Consider the following 19864-nt stretch of genomic DNA (forward strand, 5'->3'; position numbering starts at 1 on the left):
GTCGGTAGGGACTTTCGGCTTAGGTTTGAGACTACGCCGCCTCCCTTGCGGCGCCTTCGCAGGCGGCTCCTGGCTGCTGGTGGACGACGCCCCGTCCTGCTCTACCGAGTCGTCGAGTGGACGCTTTAGCGTGGCGCTGGTCACGCACATCTCGTCGTCGCTGTCCGCCGCCGTCTCTCCCTGACCCTCCGTTGTATCAGCTGTCCCCACTGGAACCACGTCCGTCTCGACCCGCTCAGGCTCGGCCGCTGACGGGGCGCTGGCCGGTGTAGTCGAAAGCTGGCGAGTCTCCGGAAACTTGGGTGTGTCTGCCTGCGCCGCCCCTCCAGTAGTCACAGGGACCACTGGGCTTCCGACCCCTTTGGCGGCGTCCTCTGCCTCGGCCGCGTCCATGACGTGATCAGCCATCGCCTCGTTCTTCGCTGGCCCCATTGCACTGGCGTACGTTCGAACGCAATCCGCCTCGACGTGTCCGAAGCGTTTGCACCGCGAGCAACGGGGAACCTTGCACTCTCGGCGGACGTGCCCTTTGCCTTGGCAGCGCAAGCATTGCATCGGCCGACCAGGCACAACCAGCAAGGCCAGCTCTCCATCGATCCTGATCTGGTGCGGAAGGTCTTCGACCCTGACGCCGCTTTTCAGCTTCAGGAGAGCTGTTCTCGTGGTCGAACACTTGTCGGCCATGCCCGGGACACGCCACCGCTCACGGCTCACCTCCACGACCTTGCCGAAAGCCGACAGCGCCGTCCGTACTTCTTCGTCGCTCACCCCGTGAAGCAGCCAGTGAATTCGTAGCCGCACCTGCTGGTCCTGTGGGTCGACGACGACGCAGCGCCGCCCCTTCACCGGCAGCTCCTTCAAGGCGAGCAGGCGTTTTGTGGGAGCGGCATCATTGAATGTCACCGCCCACAAGTGATTAACCTGGTATGCACCGAGGCTTACCACATCCGGCAGCAGGCCCGTTGGCGTCAATGCGTCCCTGAAATCTTCGACCTTGTATGGCCTCGCTCGTACATCACCGTGTAAAAACACGGTGTTGATAACAAGTCGTCCTTTTGGCATTTGCGGCAAAATAAACTGGTATTCGCTATCTCCGTTCCTGTTTCCGCGGCTAAGATTGGCCGCTGTCGCCGCTCCGCTGGAGCTCATGATCCTGCGATCCGTTCAGCACGACTGCCGGAAGCAGAATGAATTGCGTCACGCAGGTAGTCGTGCTCCACTCTCACCACGGTCAGAACACTTCTCCAAAGATATCAGCGCAAACAAAAAAAGACACACCGCTCTCGGGAGGGCTCGAACCTCCAACCTTTTGGGTAACACTTGATCGCGCTAGCCGATTCTGCCAAGGAAACAGTCGTGCTCCACTCTCACCACCATCAGAACATTTCTTCAAAGCTATCAGCGCAAAGAAAAAAAGGAGACACACGGCTCTCGGGAGGGCTCGAACCTCCAACCTTTTGGTTAACAGTCAAACGCGCTAGCCAATTGCGTCACGGAGTTAGCCATGGTCCACTCTCACCACGGTCAGAACACTACTCCAAAGATATCACCGCAAACAAAAAAAGACACACCGCTCTCGCGAGGGCTCGAACCTCCAACCTTTTGGGTAACAGTTGATCGCGCTAGCCGATTCTGCCACGGAAACAGTCGTGCTCCTCTCTCACTACCGTCAGAACATTTCTCCAAAGCTATCAGCGCAAAGAAAAAAAAAGAGGCACACCGCTCTCGGGAGGGCTCGAACCTCCAACCTTTTGCTTAATAGCCGACGCAATAGCAGATTGCGCCACGGAGACAGTCGTGCTCCACTCTCACCACCGTCAGAACATTTCTCCAAAGCTATCAGCGCAAAGAAAAAAAAGAGACACACCGCTCTCGGGAGGGCTCGAACCTCCAACCTTTTGGTTAACAGGCGAACGCGCTAGCCAATCGCGTCACGGAGGTAGTCGTGCTCCACTCTCACCAACCTCAGAACATTTTTCCAAAGGTATCAGCGCAAAGAAAAAAAGAGACACACTGCTCTCGGGAGGGCTCGAACCTCCAACCTTTTGGTTAACAGGCGAACGCGCCAGCCAATTGCATCACGGAGGTAGTCGTGCTCCACTCTCACCACCATCAGAACATTTTTCCAAAGGTATCAGCGCAAAGAAAAAAAGAGACACACCGCTCATGGGAGGAATCGAACCTCCAACCTTTTGGTTAACATCCAAACGCGCTAGCCAAACTCGCCACGGAGACAGTCGTTCTCCACTCTCACCACGGTCAGAACACTTCTCCAAAGATATCAGCGCAAAGAAGAAAAAAGAGACACACCGCTCATGGGAGGTTTTGAACCTCCAACCTTTTGGTTACCAGCCCAACGCGCTAGCCAATTGCGTCACGCAGGTAGTCGTGCTCCACTCTCACCAACTTCAGAACATTTTTCCAAAAGTATCAGCGCAAAGAAAAAAAAGAGACACACCGCTCTCGGGAGGGCTCGAACCTCAACCTATTGGTTAACAGTTGATCGCGCTAGCCGATTCTGCCACGGAAACAGTCGTGCTCCACTCTCACCACCATCAGAACATTTCTCCAAAGCTATCAGCGCACAGAAAAAAAAGAGACACACGGCTCTCGGGAGGGCTCGAACCTCCAACCTTTTGAGTAACAGCCGAACGCGCCAGCTAATTGCGTCACAGAGGTAGTCGTGCTCCACTCTCACCACGGTCAGAACACTTCTCCAAAGATATCAGCGCAAACAAAAAAGACACACCGCTCTCTGGAGGGCTCGAACCTCCAATTTTTTGGGTAACAGTTGATCCCGCTAGCCGATTCTGCCACGGAAACAGTCGTGGTCCACTCTCACCACCATCAGAAAATTTCTCCAAAGCTATCAGCGCAAAGAAAAAAAAAGAGGCACACAGCTCTCGGGAGGGCTCGAACCTCCAACCTTTTGCTTAACAGCCGACGCAATAGCAGATTGCGCCACGGAGAAAGTCGTGCTCCACTCTCACCACCGTCAGAACATTTCTACAAAGCTATCAGCGCAAAGAAAAAAAAGAGACACACCGCTCTCGGGAGAGCTCGAACCTCCAATCTTTTGGTTAACAGGCGAACGCGCTAGCCAATTGCGTCACGGAGGTAGTCGTGCTCCACTCTCACCACCATCAGAACACTTCTCCAAAGATATCAGTGCAAAGAAAAAAAGCGACACACCGCTCATGGGAGGGTTCGAACCTCCAACCTTTTGGTTAACATCCAAACGCGCTAGCCGAATTCGCCACGGAGACAGTCGTTCTCCACTCGCACCACGGTCAGAACACTTCTCCAAAGATATCAGCGCAAAGAAAAAAAAGACACACCGCTCATGGGAGGTTTTGAACCTCCAACCTTTCGGTTAAAGGCCCAAAGCGCTAGCCAATTGCGTCACGGAGGTAGTCGTGCTCCACTCTCACCAACTTCAGAACATTTTTCCAAAGGTATCAGCGCAAAGAAAAAAAAAGAGACACACCGCTCTCGGGAGGGCTCGAGCCTCAGACCTTTTGGTTAACAGTTGATCGCGCTAGCCGATTCTGCCACGGAAACAGTCGTGCTCCACTGTCACCACCATCAGAACATTTCTCCAAAACTATGAGCGCAAAAAAAAAGAGACACACAGCTATCGGGAGGGCTCGAAACTCCAACCTTTCGGTTAACAGCCGAACGCGCCAGCCAATTGCGTCACGGAGGGAGTCGTGCTCCACTCTCACCACGGTCAGAACACTTCTCTGAAGATATCAGCGCAAACAAAAAAGACACACCGCTCTCGGGAGGGCTCGAACCTCCAACCTTTTGGGTAACAGTTGATCGCGCTAGCCGATTCTGCCACGGAAACAGTCGTGCTCCACTCTCACCACCATCAGAACATTTCTCCAAAGCTATCAGCGCAAAGAAAAAAAAGACACACCACTCTCGGGAGGGCTCGAACCTCCAACCTTTTGGTTAACAGCCGAGCGCGCTAGCCAATTGCGTCACGGAGGTAGACGTGCTCCACTCTCACCACGGTCAGAACACTTTTTCAAAGATATCAGCGAAAACAAAAAAAAGAGACACACCAATCTTGGGAGGGCTCGAACCTCCAACCTTTTGGTTAACAGTTGATTGCGCTCGCCGATTCTGCCACAGAAACAGTCGTGCTCCACTCTAACTACCGTCAGAACATTTTTCCAAAGGTATCAGCGCAAAGAAAAAAAGAGACACACCGCTCATGGGAGGGATCAAACCTCCAACCTTTTTTGAATAACATCCAAACGCGCTAGCCAAATTCGCCACGGAGACAGTCGTTCTCCACACTCACCACGGTCAGAACACTTCTCCAAAGATATCAGCGCAAAGAAAAAAAAAAGAGACACACCGCTCATGGGAGGTTTTGAACCTCCAACCTTTTGGTTAACAGCCCAACGCGCTAGCCAATTGCATCACGGAGGTAGTCGTGCTCCACTCTCACCAACTTCAGAACATTTTTCCAAAGGTGTCAGCGCAAAGAAAAAAAGAGACACACCGCTCTCGGGAGGGCTCGATCCTCCAACCTTTCGGTTAACAGTTGATCGCGCTAGCCGATTCTGCCACGGAAACAGTCGTGCTCCGCTCTCACCACCATCAGAACATTTCTCCAAAGCTATCAGCGCAAAGAAAAAAAAGAGACACACGGCTCTCGGGAGGGCTCGAACCTCCAACCTTTTGGTTAACAGCTGAACGCGCTAGCCAATTGCGTCACGGAGGTAGTCGTGCTCCACTCTCACCACGGTCAGAACACTTCTCCAAAGATATCAGCGCAAACAAAAAAAGACACACCGCTCTCGGGAGGGCTCGAACCTCCATCCTTTTGGGTAACAGTTGATCGCGCTAGCCGATTCTGCCACGGAAACAGTCGTGCTCCACTCTCACCACCATCAGAACATTTCTCCAAAGCTATCAGCTCAAAGAAAAAAAAGAGACACACGGCTCTCGGGAGGGCTCGAACCTCCAACCTTTTGGTTAACAGCCGAACGCGCTAGCCAATTGCGTCACGGAGGTAGCCATGGTCCACTCTCACCACGGTCAGAACACTACTCCAAAGATATCAGCGCAAACAAAAAAAGACACACCGCTCTCGCGAGGGCTCGAAACTCCAACCTTTTGGTTAAGAGTTGATCGCGCTAGCTGATTCTGCCACGGAAACAGTCGTGCTCCACTCTCACCCCCATCAGAACATTTCTCGAAAGCTATCAGCGCAAAGTAGAAAAAGAAACACACGGCTCTCGGGAGGGCTCGAAGCTCCAACCTTTTGTTAACAGTTGATCACGCTAGCCAATTCTGCCACGGAAACAGTCGTGCTTCATTCTCACCACGGTCAGAACACTTTTTCAAAGATATCAGCGCAAACAAAAAAAAGAGACACACCAATCACGGGAGGGCTCGAACCTCCAACCTTTTGGTTAACAGTTGATCGCGCTAGCCGATTCTGCCACGGAAACAGTCGTGCTCCCCTCTCACTACCGTCAGAACATTTCTCCAAAGCTATCAGCGCAAAGAAAAAAAAGAGGCACACCGCTCTCGGGAGGGCTCGAACCTCCAACCTTTTGCTTAATAGCCGACGCAATAGCAGATTGCGCCACGGAGACAGTCGTGCTCCACTCTCACCACCGTCAGAACATTTCTCCAAAGCTATCAGCGCAAAGAAAAAAAGAGACACACCGCTCTCGGGAGGGCTCGAACCTCCAACCTTTTGGTTAACAGGCGAACGCGCTAGCCAATTGCGTCACGGAGGTAGTCGTGCTCCACTCTCACCAACCTCAGAACATTTTTGCAAAGGTATCAGCGCAAAGAAAAAAAGAGACACACCGCTCATGAGAGGGATCGAACCTTCAAGCTTTTGGTTAACATCCAAACGCGCTAGCTAAATTCGCCACGGAGACAGTCGATCTCCACTCTCACCACGGTCAGAACACTTCTCCAAAGATATCAGCGCAAAGAAAAAAAAGAGACACACCGCTCATGGGAGGTTTTGAACCTCCAACCTTTTGGTCACCAGCCTAACGCGCTAGCCAATTGCGTCACGAAGGTAGTCGTGCTCCACTCTCACCACGGTCAGAACACTTCTCCAAAGATATCAGCGCAAAAAAAAAGACACACCGCTCTCGGGAGGTCTCGAACCTCCATTTTTTGGGTAACAGTTGATCGCGCTAGCCGATTTTGCCACGGAAACAGTCGTGGTCTACTCTCACCACCATCAGAACATTTCTCCAAAGCTATCAGCACAAAGAAAAAAAAGAGGCACACAGCTCTCGGGAGGGCTCGAACCTCCAACCTTTTGCTTACCAGCCGACGCAATAGCAGATTGCGCCACGGAGACAGTCGTGCTCCACTCTCACCACCGTCAGAACATTTCTACAAAGCTATCAGCGCAAAGAAAAAAAAGAGACACACCGGTCTCGGGAGGGATCGAACCTCCAAGCTTTTGGTTAACATCCAAACGCGCTAGCTAAATTCGCCACGGAGACAGTCGTTCTCCACTCTCACCACAGTCAGAACATTTCTCCAAAGCTATCAGCGCAAAGAAAAAAAAGAGACACACCGCTCTCAGGAGGACTCGAACCTCCAACCTTTTGGTTAACAGCCGATCGCGCTAGCCAATTGCCTCACGGAGGTAGTCGTGCTCCACTCTCCCCAACAGCAGAACATTTTTCCAAAGGTATCAGCGCAAAAAAAAGAGTCACACCGCTCTCGGGAGGGCTTGAACCTCCAACCTTTTGTTAACAGTCGATCGCGCTAGCCGATTCTGCCACGGAAACAGTCGTGCTCCACACTCACCACCGTCAGAACATTTCTCCAAAGCTATCAGCTCAAAGAAAAAAAAAGAGACACACCGCTCTCGGGAGGGCTCGAACCTCCAACCTTTTGCTTAACAGCCGAGGCACTAGCAGATTGCGCCACGGAGACAGTCGTGCTCCACTCTCACCACTGTCAGAACACTTCTCCAAAGATATCAGCGCAAAAAAAAGACACACCGCTCTCAAGAGGGCTCGAACCTCCAATTTTTTGCGTAACAGTTGATCGCGCTAGCCGATTCTGCCACGGAAACAGTCGTGGTCCACTCTCACCACCATCAGAAAATTTCTCCAAAGCTATCAGCGCAAAGAAAAAAAAAGAGGCACACAGTTCTCGGGAGGGCTCGAACCTCCAACCTTTTGCTTAACAGCCGACGCAATAGCAGATTGCGCCACGGAGACAGTCGTGCTCCACTCTCACCACCGCCAGAACATTTCTACAAAGCTATCAGCGCAAAGAAAAAAAAGAGACACACCGGTCTCGGGAGGGCTCGAACCTCCAACCTTTTGGTTAACAGGCGAACGCGCTAGCCAATTGCGTCACGGAGGTAGTCGTGCTCCACTCTCACCACGGTCAGAACACTTTTTCAAAGATATAAGCGCAAACAAAAAAAGAGACACACCAATCTTTGGAGGGCTCGAACCTCCAACCTTTTGGTTAACAGTTGATCGCGCTAGCCGATTCTGCCACAGAAACAGTCGTGCTCCACTTTCACTACGGTCAGAACATTTCTCCAAAGCTATCAGCGCAAAGAAAAAAAAAGAGACACACCGCTCTCGGGAGGGCTCGAACCTCCAACCTTTTGCTTAACAGCCGACGCAATAGCAGATTGCGCCACGGAGACAGTCGTGCTCCACTCTCACCACCATCAGATCATTTTTCCAAAGGTATCAGCGTAATGAAAAAAAAAAGAGACACACCGCTCTCGGGAGGGCTCGATCCTCCAACCTTTCGGTTAACAGTTGATCGCGCTAGCCGATTCTGCCACGGAAACAGTCGTGCTCCACTCTCACCACCATCAGAACATTTCTCCAAAGCTATCAGCGCAAAGCAAAAAAAAAAGAGACACACGGCTCACGGGAGGGCTCGAACCTCCAACCTTTTGGTTAACAGCTCAACGCGCTAGCCAATTGCGTCACGGAGGTAGTCGTGCTCCACTCTCACCACGGTCAGAACACTTATCCAAAGATATCAGCGCAAACAAAAAAAGACACACCGCTCTCGGGAGGGCTCGAACCTCCAACCTTTTGGGTAACAGTTGATCGCGCTAGCCGATTCTGCCAAGGAAACAGTCGTGCTCCACTCTCACCACCATCAGAACATTTCTTCAAAGCTATCAGCGCAAAGAAAAAAAAAGACACACGGCTCTCGGGAGGGCTCGAACCTCCAACCTTTTGGTTAACAGTCGAACGCGCTAGACAATTGCGTCACGGAGGTAGCCATGGTCCACTCTCACCACGGTCAGAACACTTCTCCAAAGATATCAGCGCAAACAAAAAAAGACACACCGCTCTCGCGAGGGCTCGAACCTCCAACCTTTTGGTTAACAGTTGATCGCGCTAGCTGATTCTGCCACGGAAACAGTCGTGCTCCACTCTCACTACCGTGAGAACATTTCTCCAAAGCTATCAGCGCAAAGAAAAAAAAGAGACAAACCGCTCTCGGGAGGGCTCGAACCTCCCATCTTTTGCTTAACAGCCGACGCAATAGCAGCTTGCGCCACGGAGACAGTCGTGCTCCACTCTCACCACCGTCAGAACCATTCTCCAAAGGTATCAGCAGAAAGAAAAAAAAGGCACACCGCTCATGGGAGGGATCGAACCTCCAAACTTTTGGTTAACAGGCGAACGCGCTAGCCAATTGCGTCACGGAGGTAGTCGTGCTCCACTCTCACCAACCTCAGAACATTTTTCCAAAGGTATCAGCGCAAAGAAAAAAAGAGACACACCGCTCATGAGAGGGATCGAACCTCCAAGCTTTTGGTTAACATCCAAACGCGCTAGCTAAATTCGCCACGGAGACAGTCGTTCTCCACTCTCACCACGGTCAGAACACTTCTCCAAAGATATCAGCGCAAAGAAAAAAAAAGAGACACACCGCTCATGGGAGGTTTTGAACCTCCAACCTATTGGTTACCAGCCCAACGCGCTAGCCAATTGCGTCACGAAGGTAGTCGTGCTCCACTCTCACCACGGTCAGAACACTTCTCCAAAGATATCAGCGCAAAAAAAAGACACACCGCTCTCGGGAGGGCTCGAACCTCCATTTTTTGGGTAACAGTTGATCGCGCTAGCCGATTCTGCCACGGAAACAGTCGTGGTCCACTCTCACCACCATCAGAACATTTCTCCAAAGCTATCAGCACAAAGAAAAAAAGAGACACACTGCTCTCGGGAGGGCTCGAACCTCCAACCTTTTGGTTAACAGGCGAACGCGCCAGCCAATTGCATCACGGAGGTAGTCGTGCTCCACTCTCACCACCATCAGAACATTTTTCCAAAGGTATCAGCGCAAAGAAAAAAAGAGACACACCGCTCATGGGAGGTTTTGAACCTCCAACCTATTGGTTACCAGCCCAACGCGCTAGCCAATTGCGTCACGAAGGTAGTCGTGCTCCACTCTCACCACGGTCAGAACACTTCTCCAAAGATATCAGCGCAAAAAAAAGACACACCGCTCTCGGGAGGGCTCGAACCTCCAATTTTTTGCGTAACAGTTGATCGCGCTAGCCGATTCTGCCACGGAAACAGTCGTGGTCCACTCTCACCACCATCAGAAAATTTCTCCAAAGCTATCAGCGCAAAGAAAAAAAAAGAGGCACACAGTTCTCGGGAGGGCTCGAACCTCCAACCTTTTGCTTAACAGCCGACGCAATAGCAGATTGCGCCACGGAGACAGTCGTACTCCACTCTCACCACCGCCAGAACATTTCTACAAAGCTATCAGCGCAAAGAAAAAAAAGAGACACACCGGTCTCGGGAGGGCTCGAACCTCCAACCTTTTGGTTAACAGGCGAACGCGCTAGCCAATTGCGTCACGGAGGTAGTCGTGCTCCACTCTCACCACGGTCAGAACACTTTTTCAAAGATATAAGCGCAAACAAAAAAAGAGACACACCAATCTTTGGAGGGCTCGAACCTCCAACCTTTTGGTTAACAGTTGATCGCGCTAGCCGATTCTGCCACAGAAACAGTCGTGCTCCACTTTCACTACGGTCAGAACATTTCTCCAAAGCTATCAGCGCAAAGAAAAAAAAAGAGACACACCGCTCTCGGGAGGGCTCGAACCTCCAACCTTTTGCTTAACAGCCGACGCAATAGCAGATTGCGCCACGGAGACAGTCGTGCTCCACTCTCACCACCATCAGATCATTTTTCCAAAGGTATCAGCGTAATGAAAAAAAAAGAGACACACCGCTCTCGGGAGGGCTCGATCCTCCAACCTTTCGGTTAACAGTTGATCGCGCTAGCCGATTCTGCCACGGAAACAGTCGTGCTCCACTCTCACCACCATCAGAACATTTCTCCAAAGCTATCAGCGCAAAGCAAAAAAAAAGAGACACACGGCTCACGGGAGGGCTCGAACCTCCAACCTTTTGCTTAACAGCCGACGCAATAGCAGATTGCGCCACGGAGACAGTCGTGCTCCACTCTCACCACGGTCAGAACACTTATCCAAAGATATCAGCGCAAACAAAAAAAGACACACCGCTCTCGGGAGGGCTCGAACCTCCAACCTTTTGGGTAACAGTTGATCGCGCTAGCCGATTCTGCCAAGGAAACAGTCGTGCTCCACTCTCACCACCATCAGAACATTTCTTCAAAGCTATCAGCGCAAAGAAAAAAAAAGACACACGGCTCTCGGGAGGGCTCGAACCTCCAACCTTTTGGTTAACAGTCGAACGCGCTAGACAATTGCGTCACGGAGGTAGCCATGGTCCACTCTCACCACGGTCAGAACACTTCTCCAAAGATATCAGCGCAAACAAAAAAAGACACACCGCTCTCGCGAGGGCTCGAACCTCCAACCTTTTGGTTAACAGTTGATCGCGCTAGCTGATTCTGCCACGGAAACAGTCGTGCTCCACTCTCACTACCGTGAGAACATTTCTCCAAAGCTATCAGCGCAAAGAAAAAAAAGAGACAAACCGCTCTCGGGAGGGCTCGAACCTCCCATCTTTTGCTTAACAGCCGACGCAATAGCAGCTTGCGCCACGGAGACAGTCGTGCTCCACTCTCACCACCGTCAGAACCATTCTCCAAAGGTATCAGCAGAAAGAAAAAAAAGGCACACCGCTCATGGGAGGGATCGAACCTCCAAACTTTTGGTTAACAGGCGAACGCGCTAGCCAATTGCGTCACGGAGGTAGTCGTGCTCCACTCTCACCAACCTCAGAACATTTTTCCAAAGGTATCAGCGCAAAGAAAAAAAGAGACACACCGCTCATGAGAGGGATCGAACCTCCAAGCTTTTGGTTAACATCCAAACGCGCTAGCTAAATTCGCCACGGAGACAGTCGTTCTCCACTCTCACCACGGTCAGAACACTTCTCCAAAGATATCAGCGCAAAGAAAAAAAAAGAGACACACCGCTCATGGGAGGTTTTGAACCTCCAACCTATTGGTTACCAGCCCAACGCGCTAGCCAATTGCGTCACGAAGGTAGTCGTGCTCCACTCTCACCACGGTCAGAACACTTCTCCAAAGATATCAGCGCAAAAAAAAGACACACCGCTCTCGGGAGGGCTCGAACCTCCATTTTTTTGGGTAACAGTTGATCGCGCTAGCCGATTCTGCCACGGAAACAGTCGTGGTCCACTCTCACCACCATCAGAACATTTCTCCAAAGCTATCAGCACAAAGAAAAAAAGAGACACACTGCTCTCGGGAGGGCTCGAACCTCCAACCTTTTGGTTAACAGGCGAACGCGCCAGCCAATTGCATCACGGAGGTAGTCGTGCTCCACTCTCACCACCATCAGAACATTTTTCCAAAGGTATCAGCGCAAAGAAAAAAAGAGACACACCGCTCATGGGAGGTTTTGAACCTCCAACCTATTGGTTACCAGCCCAACGCGCTAGCCAATTGCGTCACGAAGGTAGTCGTGCTCCACTCTCACCACGGTCAGAACACTTCTCCAAAGATATCAGCGCAAAAAAAAGACACACCGCTCTCGGGAGGGCTCGAACCTCCATTTTTTTGGGTAACAGTTGATCGCGCTAGCCGATTCTGCCACGGAAACAGTCGTGGTCCACTCTCACCACCATCAGAACATTTCTCCAAAGCTATCAGCACAAAGAAAAAAAGAGACACACTGCTCTCGGGAGGGCTCGAACCTCCAACCTTTTGGTTAACAGGCGAACGCGCCAGCCAATTGCATCACGGAGGTAGTCGTGCTCCACTCTCACCACCATCAGAACATTTTTCCAAAGGTATCAGCGCAAAGAAAAAAAGAGACACACCGCTCATGGGAGGAATCGAACCTCCAACCTTTTGGTTAACATCCAAACGCGCTAGCCAAACTCGCCACCGAGACAGTCGTTCTCCACTCTCACCACGGTCAGAACACTTCTCCAAAGATATCAGCGCAAAGAAGAAAAAAGAGACACACCGCTCATGGGAGGTTTTGAACCTCCAACCTTTTGGTTACCAGCCCAACGCGCTAGCCAATTGCGTCACGCAGGTAGTCGTGCTCCACTCTCACCAACTTCAGAACATTTTTCCAAAAGTATCAGCGCAAAGAAAAAAAAGAGACACACCGCTCTCGGGAGGGCTCGAACCTCAACCTATTGGTTAACAGTTGATCGCGCTAGCCGATTCTGCCACGGAAACAGTCGTGCTCCACTCTCACCACCATCAGAACATTTCTCCAAAGCTATCAGCGCACAGAAAAAAAAGAGACACACGGCTCTCGGGAGGGCTCGAACCTCCAACCTTTTGAGTAACAGCCGAACGCGCCAGCTAATTGCGTCACAGAGGTAGTCGTGCTCCACTCTCACCACGGTCAGAACACTTCTCCAAAGATATCAGCGCAAACAAAAAAGACACACCGCTCTCTGGAGGGCTCGAACCTCCAATTTTTTGGGTAACAGTTGATCGCGCTAGCCGATTCTGCCACGGAAACAGTCGTGGTCCACTCTCACCACCATCAGAAAATTTCTCCAAAGCTATCAGCGCAAAGAAAAAAAAAGAGGCACACAGCTCTCGGAAGGGCTCGAACCTCCAACCTTTTGCCTAACAGCCGACGCAATAGCAGATTGCGCCACGGAGAAAGTCGTGCTCCACTCTCACCACCGTCAGAACATTTCTACAAAGCTATCAGCGCAAAGAAAAAAAAGAGACACACCGCTCTCGGGAGAGCTCGAACCTCCAATCTTTTGGTTAACAGGCGAACGCGCTAGCCAATTGCGTCACGGAGGTAGTCGTGCTCCACTCTCACCACCATCAGAACACTTCTCCAAAGATATCAGTGCAAAGAAAAAAAGCGACACACCGCTCATGGGAGGGTTCGAACCTCCAACCTTTTGGTTAACATCCAAACGCGCTAGCCGAATTCGCCACGGAGACAGTCGTTCTCCACTCGCACCACGGTCAGAACACTTCTCCAAAGATATCAGCGCAAAGAAAAAAAAGACACACCGCTCATGGGAGGTTTTGAACCTCCAACCTTTCGGTTAACAGCCCAAAGCGCTAGCCAATTGCGTCACGGAGGTAGTCGTGCTCCACTCTCACCAACTTCAGAACATTTTTCCAAAGGTATCAGCGCAAAGAAAAAAAAAGAGACACACCGCTCTCGGGAGGGCTCGAGCCTCAGACCTTTTGGTTAACAGTTGATCGCGCTAGCCGATTCTGCCACGGAAACAGTCGTGCTCCACTGTCACCACCATCAGAACATTTCTCCAAAACTATGAGCGCAAAAAAAAGAGACACACAGCTATCGGGAGGGCTCGAACCTCCAACCTTTCGGTTAACAGCCGAACGCGCCAGCCAATTGCGTCACGGAGGGAGTCGTGCTTCACTCTCACCACGGTCAGAACACTTCTCTGAAGATATCAGCGCAAACAAAAAAAGACACACCGCTCTCGGGAGGGCTCGAACCTCCAACCTTTTGGGTAACAGTTGATCGCGCTAGCCGATTCTGCCACGGAAACAGTCGTGCTCCACTCTCACCACCATCAGAACATTTCTCCAAAGCTATCAGCGCAAAGAAAAAAAAGACACACCACTCTCGGGAGGGCTCGAACCTCCAACCTTTTGGTTAACAGCCGAGCGCGCTAGCCAATTGCGTCACGGAGGTAGACGTGCTCCACTCTCACCACGGTCAGAACACTTTTTCAAAGATATCAGCGCAAACAAAAAAAAAGAGACACACCAATCTTGGGAGGGCTCGAACCTCCAACCTTTTGGTTAACAGTTGATTGCGCTCGCCGATTCTGCCACAGAAACAGTCGTGCTCCACTCTAACTACCGTCAGAACATTTTTCCAAAGGTATCAGCGCAAAGAAAAAAAGAGACACACCGCTCATGGGAGGGATCAAACCTCCAACCTTTTTTGAATAACATCCAAACGCGCTAGCCAAATTCGCCACGGAGACAGTCGTTCTCCACACTCACCACGGTCAGAACACTTCTCCAAAGATATCAGCGCAAAGAAAAAAAAAGAGACACACCGCTCATGGGAGGTTTTGAACCTCCAACCTTTTGGTTAACAGCCCAACGCGCTAGCCAATTGCATCACGGAGGTTTTTTTTTTTTTTTTTTTTCTTTATTGCCGGCTTCGCACAAAAGAAATACAATTTACGATCACTTTTAAACAAGTTTAAAAAAAACACCAGCCTGGCTGTGACTGGTTTCATTTAAAACTGCTTCATTGTAGCCAACACATTCAACAACGACACCCATTCAGGTCTTTCTTCTCTGGAAGATAACACGTCTCTTATGTATACAATACTTTCCGTGAAGTATTCATGCGCACATCGGGCATCTTTATCTACGTGTCTTACTGCCATTCTAGTTCGCCACACGCTGTGAAGCACAAGCAACATAAACATATCATAAGGCACACCATCCTCATTTTCTACAGCCAAGAATCTAATACCGTGTGGTGTGATAGGCAAGTCCTTTTTCAAGGTACGCTGCAGAATGTCCCACAGAAAAACAGCATCCCAGCAATCAAGAAAAATGTGGTTGACAGTCTCGGGTTTCTTACAGATAAGGCAGTCCATCGACCACGGAACAAAGAAACCCTTTTCTTGCAACCATGGTTTTACGGGCAATGTTCCGCTGTGCAGCTGAAAAAAAAATGTCTTTGCACTTGCGCGTACGGTCATCATTTTCACTCTCTTCAATACGTCACGTTCAGCACCAACCTGGTATACTGATCTGTAGATAGGCTGAGGCAGCATTACGTCACGTAAATCTCTGTAAAGACGTTTTCTCTTTACAACAGATAAATATTCCATTGAAAATCTCACTTTCAGTATTTCATATGCCATTATAACTTCTCTTAAATATCCACGTAGGTTACATTTCACAGACATACTTGATACCACATAATCAGGAATCTTATTAGAAAGTACAATTTGTAGAAATGTTCTCACAAACGGGTTACATTGGTCGCGTAAAAAAATATATCTAGACACAATTTGCTTGAGGAAGAGGTGAGCCAATCCTAAACCACCATTTCTTAGTGAATGAAATAAGTTTGTTCGACTCGTACGCTCCCAAACCGACCCCCAAACAAACACAGCTAAGACTCGATGCAATTTCTGCACATTTGCTCTTGACATAAATAGGAACTGCAGAACATACCATACTTTGCAAACAATGAACCAATTGCATGCAGTCGCTCTAGAAAACATAGAAAGTTCCCTACCACCCCAGTTTCTTGTCTTCTCACGAGTGCTCTCACATATCTCTTTCCAGTAATCATCCGTGTTTTTGTAATGCTGGAGGGGTACTCCGAGATACTTCGTCGGTACAAGTGACCAGTTCATATTTGCAAAGTTTTGTGGGGTGGTCTCCCAAGAACCATGCCACAAGCCTAGGCATTTGTCCCAGTTTACTGCACTGCCTGTCATCTTGCAAAAATAGTCCACATGACGTATCACTTCACTGACACTTTCCTTATCGCTACAAAACACGGCAATATCGTCGGCATATGTTAGCATTTTAACTTCACTGTTCATTAGCTGATACCCTTTTATTGTTTCATTGCTAATAATCTTCATGCAGAAAGGTTCCATATATATTGCAAATAATAAAGCCGAAATGGGATCACCTTGCCGCACACCGTTTGTCACTTGAAAGCTTTCAGTAAGTCGCCCATTAATTACAAGACTCGTAAAGCACTCTCTATAGGCCATTTTTACCCCTTCCAAAATAACAGACCCTACATTAACATATTCTAGTATCAAAAAAAGGATATCATGATTTACACGGTCAAAGGCTTTTTCCAGATCTAATTGCAACATTGCAACCTTGCTACCAAACACATCGCAACTCTCCAGCACGCTTCTCGCTACATGAACATTTGTATTTATTGTGCGTCCTTTTATACCACAAGTCTGGTGTGGTCCAACTAGTATTTTCATCATTCTTTGCAACCTGCCTGCAAGAACCTTCATAAACACTTTATAGTCTGTGTTGGCTAAACTGATTGGTCGGTACGACTTGACGGACAATAATTTTTTGGGGTCGTCAGTTTTCGGTATGAGTATTACGTGCGTCTTTTTAAATGAGCCGGGCAGAACCTTTAATCTTATAGCCTCCGTGAAGACACGATGTAAGGCAACAGAAATAACACCTTTAAAAGTCTTGTACAATGCGGCACCAAATCCATCAGGTCCCGGTGCTTTGCCAGCCGCTAGGTCGTCAATAGCCTTTTCTATTTCGGACACTTCAATCGCTATCTCCAGCTGCTCTCTCTCGTTATCAGAGAGCTTTGGTATCAAATGCAGAAACTGATCCTCAAACCCTTCCTCTGCCTTCACTTTTCGGCCAAGTAAGCCTCGGAAATATTCAACAAATACTTGCTCAATTGCTGTCGCTTCACGTACAATACCGCTATCAGTTGCAATCGCTTTGATTTCATTTCGCTTGGCGTATCTTTTTTCATCCCCAAGTGCACGCTTTGTTGGTGTTTCGCCGAGAGATAATTTTTCTGCACGTGCCCTTATCACCGCACCTCTATATTTTTCAATGTCAATTGCCTCCAATTGGTTTTTTAACTGCCTTATTTCTTTTGTGTACTTTCCTGGCATTTTACTTTCTAGACTCAATGCAAAGTCTAACTGACATTGCAAATCTTTTTCTTTTTCCTTTTTGGCTCTATGTAACACACCGGATCTTTCTATGGCTTTCATCTTTGTTACCTCCTTAAAACGCTCCCAGGCTTCAATCACGTTCGCTTGAGGCTCAGCTAACATTTTGTTAATGGAATCCTGCACAGCTTCAACGAACAATTCATCTTTTAATAATAAGTCGTTTAATTTCCACACGTCCCAGTTAAAGCGTGTCTTCTTCTTTTTATACCCTATAGTGAACATTACTGTGGTCACTGAAAGACACACTTTTTACTTCATAATTCGAACATACTCGCATTAACTCTACTGACACATAGGCCCTGTCTAGCCTCGCATGGCTTTCGTTCTGAAAGTGTGTGAAGTGCTCTTCTGCAGAGAGCACATCACCAACATCTTCGAGATGACAATCTTGTACAATAGTGCAGAGTAGCGCTGCACTTTGGTCTTTTATGGCTGCTTTTTTTGCTCTGTCCTGAGGGTTGCAAACACAATTAAAGTCGCCGAGCATAATGACAATCCTGCCACAGCTAAGAAAAGTCTGTAAATTCTCAAACAATAATTTACGTTCAACTTCTTTGTTCGGTGCGTAAACACAGACAACTCGCCATTTTTTATTATTATATGTAAAATCGCAAACTATGAATCTCCCAGTACTAGACACAGTTACAGTCTCCTCAACTATACCAATAGAATTTTTAAGGAACAGTGCACAACCCGCCGACATCCCAACGGCATGAGACACACACACATCATACCGGGCTCTAAAAGGGGACACCATTCGGTCAGTCTGATCTTGCCCTTCAACTTTTGTTTCCTGAATGGCAATAACATCGAGATCACGTTCAAGCATCAAACGACTTAATTGATACTGCCTTCGTCGAGCGGCAAGTCCCCTGACATTGAGAGTCGCAACTCTCAATTCTGCTTCGACGCTCATAGCCATTAGGACGTGAATGGCCGTCCCGGCCACATGGTTCTCACCTCTGATGCTCCTTTATCACCATCAGGTCCAAGGTTCGATATGGTCTGATAGGTCCCCTTTCTTTTGATCACAAAAGTAGAGCGCCGCGCACGTTTCACGCAGCACATTATGCACACTTCACCACTGCGCTCCATTTGTTGGTGCTTCCGCCGGGTCAATACTTGTGTCACTCAATCCAGACCCCCACCTTACGGGGGCTTTTGATCTGCAGGGGGCCCCGCTGAAGGCCCCTTCTGTTGATGATCTGTCAGTCGCTGATGCAATGTCTGCTGATTCGGCACTGGTTGCTGCTGCGGCGGTTGTGTCTGTTGCACCTGGGTTGGTGGGAGGTTCTCGGCTATTCGACGTTCGCTGAGGATGTTAGGTGCCGGTCTACGGCGCACGTTCATCGCCTTGGCCGGTGGTTGTTCCACTTCTTTCGTTGTAGCAGCCTTCTCGCCTTCCGCGTCTTCCCTGGGCCTTTTACATGTATTTGACGTGTCCATGTTTTCCGACATTTCTTCCTGTGCTGCAAGCGCCGTTATATCTTGTGTGTTCCTCGTGGATTGCACGTCTTTTGTAGAACCCTTGTCTTTGTTAAGCGTCGTCTCAGCACCTGTGGGGCGTGGCGTAAGGGGCGTCAACTTGGGTTTCGGTTCCTCCCGACGCGCCCCTATCAGCTCTTCTGCTTCAGCCTCGTCCATGTGATGCTCGGAAAGTTCTTCGCCCCCCGCGGGCCCTGCTACACTTGCATATGTTCTCATACAGCCGCTCTCATTATGCCCAAAACGCCGACACACTGTACAACGCGGGGCTCGGCAATCCCTCCTAATATGACCTGTTCCGCGGCAACGCAGGCATAGCGGTGCTCTTCCCGCGACGACAACTAGCGTGAGGTCTCCGGCAATCCGCAACTGATGTGGGAGGTCATCCACCGTGAGGCCAGCTTTGAGCCTGATGCTCACCACTCGCGTCGAAGAGCCTTTGTCCGTGCATCCATACACGCGCCAGCGCTCTCGCACTATTTCGTTCACCTTGCCATAAGGAGCCAACGCTGCCCTCACCTCGTCGTCAGGAACGTTAAACAATAGCCAGTGTATCTTCAGCTTCGTATCCTGGTGGTTAGGGTCGATAGTGATACAGCGCTGGTTCTTCACCACAATGTCCCCAGCAGCGAGTATTCTCTTCTTGCCCTCCTCGTCCTTGAAAGTGATGGCCCAAACATGATTCATTTGGTACGCCCCCAAGGCAACAACCTCGGGAAGCAAAGCCAAACGAATAAGAGCGTCCCTGAAATCCTCAACGCGATACGGCCGCGCCTTGATATCGGCGTGCAAAAAGACAGTATGCAGCGTTGAATCATTTGATGGCAGTCGGGGCAAAATAATCTGATAATCCTGTGACGATTCGTCCATGTTCCTGGTACCACGACCGAGCTGGGCCGTTGATGCCGCTCCGATATCGCCGGAGCTCATGCCGCCACGTCCGTACACTACGGTGACCGGAAGTGGCACTTGCCACAGAAACAGTCGTGCTCCACTCTAACTACCGTCAGAACATTTCTCCAAAGCTATCAGCGCAAAGAAAAAAAAGAGACACACCGCTCTCGGGAGGGCTCGAACCTCCAACCTTTTGCTTAACAGGCGAACGCGCTAGCCAATTGCGTCACGGAGGTAGTCGTGCTCCACTCTCACCACCATCAGAACATTTTTCCAAAGGTATCAGCGCAAAGATAAAAAGAGACACACCGCTCATGGGAGGGATCGAACCTCCAA

The 19864-nt window shown here is 49.7% G+C and overlaps 1 protein-coding gene across 1 annotated transcript; it reads right to left on the bottom strand.

Annotated features, from left to right (window-relative positions):
- Positions 1-17729: 17729 nt before the first annotated feature.
- LOC142785046 (uncharacterized) lies at positions 17730-19581 on the bottom strand. Its single transcript, XM_075883471.1, has one exon. It carries the CDS (start codon positions 19562-19564, stop codon positions 18299-18301), a length of 1266 nt encoding a protein of 421 aa, XP_075739586.1. The 5' UTR covers positions 19565-19581; the 3' UTR covers positions 17730-18298.
- Positions 19582-19864: the final 283 nt, after the last annotated feature.

Source organism: Rhipicephalus microplus, unplaced genomic scaffold, assembly GCF_043290135.1.
Source record: "Rhipicephalus microplus isolate Deutch F79 unplaced genomic scaffold, USDA_Rmic scaffold_17, whole genome shotgun sequence".
Classification (NCBI taxonomy): Eukaryota; Metazoa; Arthropoda; class Arachnida; order Ixodida; family Ixodidae; genus Rhipicephalus; species Rhipicephalus microplus.

Bases quoted from the DNA above. Each gene is read 5' to 3' on its own strand.
- LOC142785046 (XM_075883471.1), bottom strand. From the start codon at position 19,564: ATGAGCTCCGGCGATATCGGAGCGGCATCAACGGCCCAGCTCGGTCGT.